This window comes from Zeugodacus cucurbitae, chromosome 3, assembly GCF_028554725.1.
Source record: "Zeugodacus cucurbitae isolate PBARC_wt_2022May chromosome 3, idZeuCucr1.2, whole genome shotgun sequence".
NCBI classification, from domain to species: domain Eukaryota; kingdom Metazoa; phylum Arthropoda; class Insecta; order Diptera; family Tephritidae; genus Zeugodacus; species Zeugodacus cucurbitae.
The window spans coordinates 19208185-19219824 of NC_071668.1; the positions used below are offsets into that span (position 1 = coordinate 19208185).

Consider the following 11640-nt stretch of genomic DNA (forward strand, 5'->3'; position numbering starts at 1 on the left):
CAACAAAAAATATAAAAATAACAACAAAGCAGGGCTACATAAACCGTTAGAGCGTGCTTTGTCATAGTCAAGGGTAGATAAACGAAAGTATTCCTGCTTTTGCGGAATTTATTGAGGCGTGTAGGTGCATGGAACCGCAAATATATGAAAAAAAACGCTGATTTACTAATACCCGCTGCAGTAACTACAGCGTGGATAGGTAGAAGCAGCAGCAGGGTTTCAAGTGCGAACTGCTCATTTAACTGCGTTTATCATAGAATTCCCACAGTGGTGCTTACTATCAACCCTAGCACAGATGTGACGTTGCCTTACATATATTTATATTACATACATATATACTTATATTTAACCGCTCCTTACTCGTCAGCGTTATCTTTCAACGCTTTGCAACAGCAACAACAATGCACAACCAACTCCCAAAGTAGCAGCGCATTCACTAATGTTGCCATTGTTCCTGTGCGCAACGTCAACATCAACGCCGGCAGCTACGTCACTGCTTTCGCTTCAAGGACGCCTTTATGCGCTTTTGGCGCAATGCACTCTTCTCGTTTCGTCGTTTCGTTGTATTTTTAGTGTTTTCTTTAATGTTTTTACTTTTATGCTGTACATCAAGCTGTAAGCTACTTCATTTTGCTTTCTTTACTATAAGCGCGTATAAACTTACATACAAATATATATAAAATGCAAGCGCGGTAGCAGTGAGAGCTGTCATATTTTTACTTTTATTTTATTTTTTTTACTTTTTTTGTTGACAAATCTTTTGGTTGCAGCGCTTTTGGCGCACAACGTCCTTGCAGCGTATTTGTTTCAATCACCGGGTTTTCATATACCTATGTATATGCATTATATTGTACTTGTTAATATCTGTTGTTGTTATCTTTTTTCGCTACTCAAAGTCAATTGCAGCACTTCATGGCTGTCTTTGGTTTTGTTGTTGCTGTTATTGAGTGATGCTTTGTATATATTCATTTTCATTTTTTGTTGTTATCATATATTTGTTTTTGTTTTTGTTTTTGTTTTTATTACTGTTATTTACTGGTTCAAGTTGCTGCTTTGTCACTACAATTGCTAACGATATAAAGCATTTCAATGCGATCAGCAGCGTTCTCGCTATTGAAACAAAAATGTTACGTATACGCCATGTCACTGCCAAGACTTTGTGTTAAATTTGTAATATTGTTGAATAAAAGTGAATATAAGAACAAATATTTTCATAACGGTATTAGCAAGTAATATGCTGTTGCACGTAGAAAGCGTATTGAAACACAAGAACGCTTTTCATAAATTTAATAGTTCACTTAGTCGCAGTCGAAGATGGTTTTCGTAAAGAAAAGATGTTTTGAAAGAGGAGCAATATTATTTATCTGGTTAAATTTGTGTAAAGGTAAATGAAAATATAAAGCAGAAGTAGCCACAAAGAAGAACTATACTAAAAGAAGCGAGCGTTTACTAACTGTTTCTATTATTTATGTTACTATGTAGGTTATATCTAGACCTCTTTTGGTGCCTTATGAGTTTTCAAATCGCTAGCAAAACTAAAAATAGAAGAGCTATTTATACTGAGGATTGCGAAAGTTAATAAAGGTAAGCAGTGCCGAAAAATTAAAAAAATATATCCAAAATGTATGCTATGTAAATGCAAATATAAAATGTTGCCTACCTTTAGGCTGATTTCAGAAACGTAGTAGACAATAATAAACATAAGAAGCGGGCATACATAGATTAAGTAACATCTAACTAAATAAATTAGTGTCGGGAATAAAAATATCCTAAATGTATGCTACATATGTAATTCAAATAAGATTGTGGCCTACCTTTAGGCTGATTTGAATAAAATAGTAGATGAACAATAGATAAGGTGAAGAAATACCAAAATTTAAACAATTAATTTAGATGAGATATTTAAAAAAAAATAAAATTTAACTAATTAATCTAGATGAGAAATTAATAAACCAGCGAAGAGAAAAGCTGGATAAAAAAATTCTATGAAATACTAACTTATCTAATTCGAAATGAAATAAAAAATCAATTATCTTGTGAAAATCTTTTTCTTAATAAGAAAATTACCACTTTGAACTGTTCTCTCTTTTAATCAAATAAAATTATTTGCTAGTTTCATAGACGAGGGATTTAGAAGTCATCTTTAAATAAAATAGGCATTTTAACTACTGAATATGTATGAGGAATTGCGAGGCCATATCATCTAGTACGAGTACAATAACTGCAGGAAAAAAAACAGAAAAATGCGCATAAAATTGTTGAAGACCTTTCTCGGCACTAAGTCTGCAGACGCGCTAGGCAAGAAGCTGTTTGTCTTCTCAAGGCAAGAGCACCAGCAAATAGCCACTGCTTGGGCTACCGCCTAAAAATAGGCTATTATTTTCCACTTCTCTTGCTACGTAACGCCGCACTTTTATTATGATTATTGCGATTATTAAAATACTTTTTTTTCGCCAGCATTTCATTATATTACTGTAGCTGTTTCTATTTGCGCTGCATGCGAAATGGTTTGCTGCCTTGCAAATTGTGCAAATGCAAAGAGGTCGCCATGAGCTACACAAAACAGAAACAAAAGGGCCGCGCGCACCACAAGGACACACAACAAATTGCTGTGCTTGTGCAACACAAGTGGGCGCAACGTTGGGACTCAACTCGAAAAGTAGAATTGGCAAAGCTGTAGTGGCGTATTGAGTAGGCGGTGGCGGCGCAAAACGCCTGCGCTGCGGAAGTATCGCAATGCAGTAGCAGCTGTCGCCACTGTCATTTAGACGCTATATCTACAGTGGCAGCATGGCCAGCTGCTATTTTGCGCCGCACATCAACAGGCGCAAGCAATCTACTCATACTTATCGGCGAGCTGTCGTCGCTTCACTGCTGCGGAGCTAAATGCGCTCGCCATGTTCATGATTACGATTACTTGTACTTCAGTGTGGACGCAAGCAGTAGAGTTGTTGAAAATTTGTTTTTGTTTTTACTTTCTTTGTTGTTGTTTATTTCAGCGCTTTCCACTTATGCCTGCTTTGTTTGCAGTATGTTTCGCCATTTTTTGTTTGCCACTTGCCACTCGTCAGTTGTTATTGTGATTGCTTTTGTTCAGCAACAGTTTTGTGTTGTTGTTATTGCTGCTGTTGCTGTCGCAGTTATTTTGCTAGCGCGCGCTCATTGTTTACTGTCGCTCGCTATTCACAATCGCCATTGCCATAATGAAATGTTAAACGAGATATTAGCCTTTAGGCCTGACAACGTACAAGCGGCAAGCCAACAGCTACAGCTACAACAACGGCAGCAACAACAATAACAATGAGGCACTGTGGCAGAAAGCTGCGCGTCTGTCTGCCATTCAAGCGACGGATTTATGCTGTCATTTTGTGTTTTTCTCTGTATAGGCTTTTGCAGTTCGCATTGTTTGCTCGTTGAAATTTGCTTTTTTTCTCTCTTTTTTCTATTAATTTTTTTCATTCGCGTGGCATTTGCTGCCAAAGCCTTTGCTGTTGCTGTTGCAGCTACTCATTACGTTTCATTGCCTTTCATTTCATATGTTTATTTTGTTTACAAGCGCATTTTATAGGCGAGTTTATTCACCATAAAGGAATTGATAAAATGAGCAAATTTCAACGTTGAATAGCGCACACAAAAAAATTATGTTTTATTTTTATGCTTCACAATAAACATGTTTATATGGCTGCTTTTATCTGTCGACGGCTTAGGCCAGGCACTCATACATACCATAGAATTTATATACATATGTATATAAGTATCGTTTTTAATTTGGCATAACTCTTTTCCATTTTTATTTTCGTAGTTAATAGGCACTCCGCTAGAGGCAAGCAGGCATTCAGTAGCTAAACTCACTCTCCAGCTCTGCTTAATCATTTATTTGCTTTCTTCGTGCTGGTTTTATGTAGAGAATATGGAAAATATTTGCGCAGCATCGTGAAACTCAGTAGAGAAAAGTAATATGCAACCTTGCGCTCAGTCTGGTGCTAGTGATGGCTGTGGCATTAGCAGCGAAGTAGATTGCAGTAAGTCTCACGAGTCGAAATGAAATATAATGCGTATTCATTTAGTTTCGAGTGGCAAGAACTTGAATAAACTTCAATGCCAGAGTGAGCGGCGAAGTCAAGTGGAGTGCTTGAAAGATTAGTCTAGAGAAAAGAGTAGTAAGAATGTTGTTGTTTGCGGTTGCGACCAAAATTTATTAAAAAATTTGAGAAAAGAAAATATTTATAAAAAATTTGCAGACAAACAAGCGCCATAAAAATCGTTATTGTACAATTTAAAGAAAAAAATACAAAAAAATATAAAAATTAGTTATTAAATTTTTAAAGGTGGCAACACTCTCTTAAGGTTTTTTTAAATTCAAAACTATTTCTTAGACATGTAACATATAATGAGTACTTCTTTTAGATAAGTACAAAAGATTTGAGCATTTTTTTTAGAAAAGGTGGCAACACGAATTTTAAATATTTTTGTCAAAAAACTAAAGAAAAAAATTTAAAAAATTGAAGCTTAAAGAATTAGAAACCTGAATATTTTTCGATGTAAAAAAAAAAATAAATAATTCGGTATATTTCTATAGGTGGCAACGCTAGTTTGAGACTTTCTTACTTTAAATTTTTCAAATATGTAAATTATGTATACAAAAGTACTACTACTAAAAGCTGAAAATAATTTATGGAAATATATTTTCTGAAAAGGTGGCAACATTAATTGAAAATATTTTCTAATAAATTTACTTTTATTTAGTTTTTTAGATATAACTTATCACGCTAATTGACAATTTTAAGTATTTTATACGTTAGACTTAGTTGGATGCCATAAATTGATGGCAACACTGGTATGAAAATTGCTTCTTTACTATGAAATGTACATATTTTAAGATATTTTTGCAAATAAGTTTTATTCAACTTAATTTCTTAACTACTTGGGAACTTTGTTCTGGAATCTACTTTAAGTTGCTGGGAACACGGCAAATGTGTAAATATTCAAATAAATTTTCGCACTAACTGGCAACCTTAGATATAATTTATTTTATTTTTTTATTTTTTTTTTTAGTTTTGTGAGTGAATTAAAACTACAGTACATTTGTGTTATATTTTTTGTTTACTCAGGTGGCAACTCTGTTTAAAAAAAAAATTTTTCTACATTTTTTCAAAGTTAAATAATTGAGGTTAGTTATAAAAAAAATATTTTTTTAATTCGGTCAGGTGGCAACTCTCTTTAAAAAATTGCTTTGCTCCAGCATTAAAATTTTTTCAAAGTAAAATAAATGACAATAATTTTTCGCTTTCTACACTACCAGAGACACTTTCATGCCTGTTATGCGCATCTAATTTTCTTTAAAACAGACAGATTATATCTTAACTACCTTTAGAAAAGTCTAGTGCAATTAAACTTCATACAATCTAACAACAAAATGAATATGGCAATTAACAGCAACGAAAGACAGAGACGCAGAAAGTGAACACTTAGTGCAAAAAAAAAGAAGCAAGTGTCACTTGACTTGTGGCAAGGCAGCCCACTTCAAGCGCAACAAAGTCGCTGTCAGCGCCTCTATTCACATAAATTATGCACAAGTACACTGGCTGCACACACACATTTACATAAATATGTATACAGAAGAATAGCAGCACGTGTTTATAAATATAAAATAGGCGCGAGCCTAATGACAGCTGTGAATTATGGCTGCCCGAGACGACGAAGCCACACCGAAAACTGTTAGCCGTATGGTATCTCTTTAGCATTTAGTGCGAAATTGAGATTAAGTCAAGACTTGATTTTAATTAGAAACATTATATATGTACGTGTGTATATATATAAGTATTTATGTGTGCAGCATATGATGGCGGTCGCACAAGTTCAGGTTACTGTAAGCGCAAAGCGCCTGTGCCGCATTACGTATACGCCACGTTGACCCCGAAGACAGTTGAAATAGGTTAGAGAAGTGTTGAATATAATGAGAATTAGAGTGAGTGGTGGAAAGTGAGTGAATGAGCAGTTGTATGCAGTGGCAGCGGCAGCAGCAGAAGTCGAATTTCTACTACACACAGCAATTGTAGATAGAAGAAAGGAAGGAGGAGTAGCAAAAATATTAATGTTGTGAGTATGAGTGCCTGACTGAGGACTCCGCGCTCGAGAACTTCGAATTCATACGCACGAGAAAATGTGTGAGTACTTAAGTATAAGTTGGGTTAAGCGTTCAACGCGCTGCTAGCATAACTGTGCGAATCAGCATGTGTATGTTGCCACTTCCCTGGTGTTGCCACTATTCTTACTCGACTGCTGTTGTTCTTATTCTTTTTTCGCCGATAGCATGCTGCTGTTTGGCGTGCACATTTAATTAAAATAACAAATGAACGTGCAAATTACTATATTTTTCGCTGGCTCATGCCATTTTATTAGATTGGCATGCTGCTGTTCGGACAGCAGCTAGCTAACTAAATTGGAAAGTGCGAAATGGGCGAAAATTGCTTGTTAACTGCAAGACATGGTATTTAAAGTAGATTCGTGGAGATTTTCGAGAGAATTTAAAGCATAAATTTAGAATTGAAAATGAAAATTTGTATTACAAGGAAACAAAAAATTGAAAAAAGTGTGAAAATATGGACAGCTTAACACAAAAATATTTTGTAAAAATTAAAAAAAAAATATATTTATATAAATAAACAAAAAAAAATTATAAAAAACAAGAAAAAAAATTATAAAAATTAAAAAACAAAAAAACATTTTATAACAATTAAAAAAAGAAACATTTTATAAAAATTAAAAAAAAAATTATTTTATAAAAATAAAAAAAAAAATTTTATAAAAATAAAAAAAGTATTTTATAAAAATAAAAAAAATATTTTATAAGAATAAAAATAAAATATATACAACATAAAAAATACTAAAATATATATAAGTAATTTAAAACTTCACTTACTTGTAGCCCGAATTCAACGAGACATCATGTATGGCCACATTATCGAATTGCGCAGGATTGGCGGTCCAACGCGCCCAATAGAATGTGAAATTATTGGCATCGTAATTTTCCGTAAAGCGACATTTCAATGTCAGATCGGCATTTTCTCGCGTATCGAGCGATTCATCTGCCTGTGAGGAGGTTAGTGTGGAGAATGTGAGTCCTGAAAGCAGAAAACAAAGTATATTATTAAAAAAAATTAATAAAAATACATTAGAAATTAAATAAAATCGATTTCAGTCGACAATAATATTGCTACAATTGAATTCGCCATTTCCCCAACAGTTTCCACGTCACAATAATGTACAAGCATCCTAAATGTAGGCAACATTTTGAATACTAAAAACTATGTTGCCTACATTTAGGCGCAATAACATATATATTAGTATGAATTCATGCTGCGAATCACAAAATTAGCGAAGCAAAAAAAATATAGACAAATTTTATGCTTAACCTCTTCGCATAATTCATAAAATGTGTCTTAATATATTAGTCCTTGAAAAACTAATCTCTTACACGAAAAAAAAAATTTCAAAGGCTAACAAAAGAGCGGTCAGCTGTAATATGAAGCTAAAAAAGTAGTAGAAATATGTAAATTTAGAGCAAACACACTGCCCGTACTATAAGTAGCTCATACAGATAAATATAATTTTGAAACATTAGCCACAGTATACACACTTCATCGACATATCCATAATTCATGTCAAAGAAAAAAGTTCATGAAATGTTATCTACGCCTTTTGATTGCTAACAAATCTCTGCTGAAACCGCTTATCCTTTTTGACCCTTCGCCTTTCGCGTAGCATAGAGTAATCACTATGTATTTCCTAACAAATCCGACAAATCATTTTATTTATTACAATTACAAAACGAGGTTGAACGAGGCGTCAATAAAAATCGCCAAACGTAGAAAAATACAGGAAACTGAACCCAAATTGACGCAGTTTGAATTGGAAATTTTAAGCACATAGTGATATAAAATGAAGGTTTTTAATATGAGGGGTGAAAGTAGATATATCCATGGTATGTAGACTGTGGGAAAAAGGTCCATGCCATGGACGAGGCAACGCTTGCACAAATTTGCAATTATTCAATTCATCACACACATAAACAGTGACAGAGCGTAGGGGGGACACAGACAGACACAACTACTGCGGGAAGGTGGCAGAAAATATGTAAACGCCTTTTTTATTTGAAGCGGAAATGCCTGTGAAAGAATGTGGAGTGAAAAGGAAAGCAAAAAAAAAAATTGAAATCGATAGAAATGAAAAAATAGAATAAAAACACAAGCACAGACATTAAAAATCAAAAGGGAAGCAGCACCAGCGACCCACATCACCTGAAGGCAGGCAGCGCTACAAGGCGTGAAATATATGTGTGAGCAGAGCAGAGATGGCCGAAAGGAGAAATCGCATCAAATGTTACGTGAATGTGCGTTTGTGTGTTTCCGCTAGTAAAATGCTTGTTTAGATACAAATCACTACGAGTGTATACATCTGATGGCGAACTATATGTGTGCAGCTCCCAGTTAGGGCATTTTCACATGTTTTCGCATGCTTCGCTTTGCACTGGCCGCCCTTTATAAATAAAAGGGCATCCGGGACGCAAAAAAAAACAAAATAACAGTAAAACAAAAGTGTTTGTGGTCAATCGGCTGTTTAAAACAAATTCCACATCCATTTCCTGTTTCGCATACGCACACATATTTGCTCAAGGCCACACCCACACACAAGCGTATCGCTTACAGTGTTGTTGGGTGTTGGGTTATCGTTCATGCAAGAGCAGTTTGTGGACAGCCGCACACCAAGTGACCCCAACAAATTGTGAGAAAAATCATTTCGGCCTTCCGCCTACATATCACTGTGTTTTAGGAATTTAAGGGCAAATATGCAAAAACCAGAAAAAAGGAAGGAAAAAAGAGTCGATGGATATGAATTGGGTGCGCTGTTAGCCGCATCGATGCTCATGATTAAGCTGTCGTATCTTATTCATTTTATGACTAATCGCCCATTTGTCGGACGAGTGGTTTGCTGTGGAAATTTCGAAATTTTGCTGCATAGCATAGAATAGTTACCCTTTTTCGGGGAGCAAGAAAATTTAGAGCATAAAAATAGAATGAAGCATGTTTCCATGAAATTTTAATAAAAACTGTTATTGGAACTGAGTAAGGTCAGTTTTGGGAGCCTAGTGAGGTATGTAGCTTATACTCTACTGTTTACGACACTAATAATGAACACGTGCGTGTTTGAAATACTGTCTGATTTAGTGTTTGGGTGTCTGCATAAAATATTAGTTTATGAATGGAGCATGGATTTATATCACATTTTGCATAACTTTGTTATTGAAATAAGCACCTAAATGTAGACTACATTTGAGACACTTGAATTTATTACTTTATTGCGACGTTGCCAATTTTCGATATGGAAATATAATTCATAACAAGTAGAATATTGAATGATTATATACCTAATGACAAACTTGGAAGATAGTTTCAAGAAGAGTTCACAATTAGTTCAGCTTTTATAATGAAATTATAAAATCCCTAGCCAAGTTGCCAAGTTTCACTTGTTAGTAAAAAAAAGTGCTTTAAACATCATTAAAGCTTCACCGTAGAACATAAAGCGATTTGAAAGTGTAACTCAATATAATTAGACCAACGGCCTGTTAACAATGTTGCCAATTTCCACTATTGAAACAACTGCCTAAATGTGGACTATACTTGAGGCACTTGTATTTAGTACTTTATTGCGATGATGCCAATTTTCGATAGGGAAATAATTCCATAACTAGTAGAATATCAAACGATAATAAACTTATCGCCATATTTGGAAGATATTTTTAAGAAGAGTTATCAATTAGTTCAGGTTTTATAAGAAAAATTAAATCATTTGCCCTGTTGCCAATTTTCACTCATTAGTAATAATATAGTGAAATTCATCAGCTATCTCATCAATGTAGCTAACAGCAATGTTACCAATTTTCACTTAAAGCCTTTTTCGTCATTAAAAAATCTGTGATGGCATACAATTCACCATACAAAACTAATTACAGCAGCAAATCAAGGCCTTAGGCTTTTTCTCTCCACAGTCTCAAAGCATAGTACCATAAATTCATCTATTATTACTGCCAATAAAAGATAATAACAATAAAAAAACGGTATATTAACTTGCATATTATTATGCGCCTAAAAGCACGCAACGACATTACGCTAATAAAGAAAATATTCAATAAAGCACACTCCGAGCAGTGCAGAGCGCAGCAATAAAACCCAATTGAAATGACATTAAATCCATTTGCCGGCATAAAAGCTAATTTACGATTAGTTAGTTGTAAGCGCATAAGCCAAGTTATTTAAATCCTTTGCCACTTATTTTTGCATAATAAGGCACCTTGTGCCGGCTTTTGTTGGCACCGTTTCGGCCATTTTGCCAGCTGGCGTGCTAGGCAGAAAGCAAAAAAGAAAATTCATAATGGAATATGCGCAAAAAGAAGACGCAGCTCGCAAGTTGCTAAGTGGGAGCGCATTGATTGGTTGGCAGGCACTAGGCGAGAAGAGTAGGAGACTAGAAGTGTTTTGAAGTAAGGCCTTTTGGGATTATGGCATTGACAATAGGCTTGTAAAATAAAATAAAAAATGGAATTAAGCGCATGAATCAGATGCCGTGCTAGTTAAAAGAATAGCAAAGATAGCTTTTAGGCGCATAAGCTTTTTGCGATAGAAAGACTGCAACAGCTGACGTCTCAACTAACTAGGACCGGAAAGCGCAGCGCAAAAAAATAAGTAGCAAGTAAAATTAGAGCGTGCAAAATTTTAAATGCACCAGCAGGCAAATTAATCTTCATAAAGTAATTTGGCTGATGGTCCGCTGGCAGAAGTCAACGGTTGACGGAGTGGGTGGCGTTACTGCCGCTGGGAGATATTACGGCACGGGGAACTTTGTGTAAATACTTTAGCACCAGTGTCAGCACTTTTTTCGCCTCTCGGCGGCTGTGATGGGTGTAAGTGTTCATGAAATTTTCATTTTAGTTGTAAAATCAAAAGGAGAAAATGTCGCGAAAAGAAATAGACAACAGCGTAAAAGCAAAGCAAGCGAGTGGGTTGGCAAAGTCAAAGCAATGTAATGGACGGGCGAAAAATATCAACGAAAGAACGGAAGAAAATTAAGTCAGCATAACTAGCAAAAAAACAAAAAAAAAAAGAGTAAAGACACAACTCAAAGCGCCGGCTACTCTGCGCTGCCCATCTACAGTTTATGTTAAAAACTTTGTTGCAACTACAAAATTGACAAAATGTTTTTAAAAATGCAAGCAACTTCCTCAACGCTACGCTACAGCGGAGCAGGGGTCATGGCTAAACGACCAAAAGAGTATCAACGCTGGACAGCGGCAAGTAGCCAAAGCGCCCAAAGTAGTGTACCACAGCAGTCAAGTGTCGTTCAGTTGAACAACAACTCAACGCGGGGTGTCTTACAGCTAACCGAATCACTGCCAGCTACTTGCTGAAGCTACGAAAGAGAGACACAAGTATTTGCAGTTAGGCGCACTTGCGCTGGTTGATTGACTAGGGTCACGGCTCCCTAAAGTATGCAACGCGCTGCGATTTCATTCAACAATTTGTGTGATTCTCAACTGAGTGATAGCGATTTAATAGGAAAACTTTTTAAATTGCAAAATTATAT

The 11640-nt window shown here is 35.3% G+C and overlaps 1 protein-coding gene across 2 annotated transcripts in view; it reads right to left on the minus strand.

The window, feature by feature from the left end:
• LOC105218392 (uncharacterized) overlaps positions 1 to 11640 on the minus strand; it is a 218049-nt gene that overhangs the window by 86401 nt on the left and 120008 nt on the right. For both annotated transcript variants that reach the window (XM_054228323.1, XM_054228322.1), the window contains exon 3: positions 6923 to 7124. In XM_054228323.1, coding sequence (XP_054084298.1) covers positions 6923 to 7124 — 202 coding nt within the window. The remainder of the gene's footprint in view (positions 1 to 6922; positions 7125 to 11640) is intronic.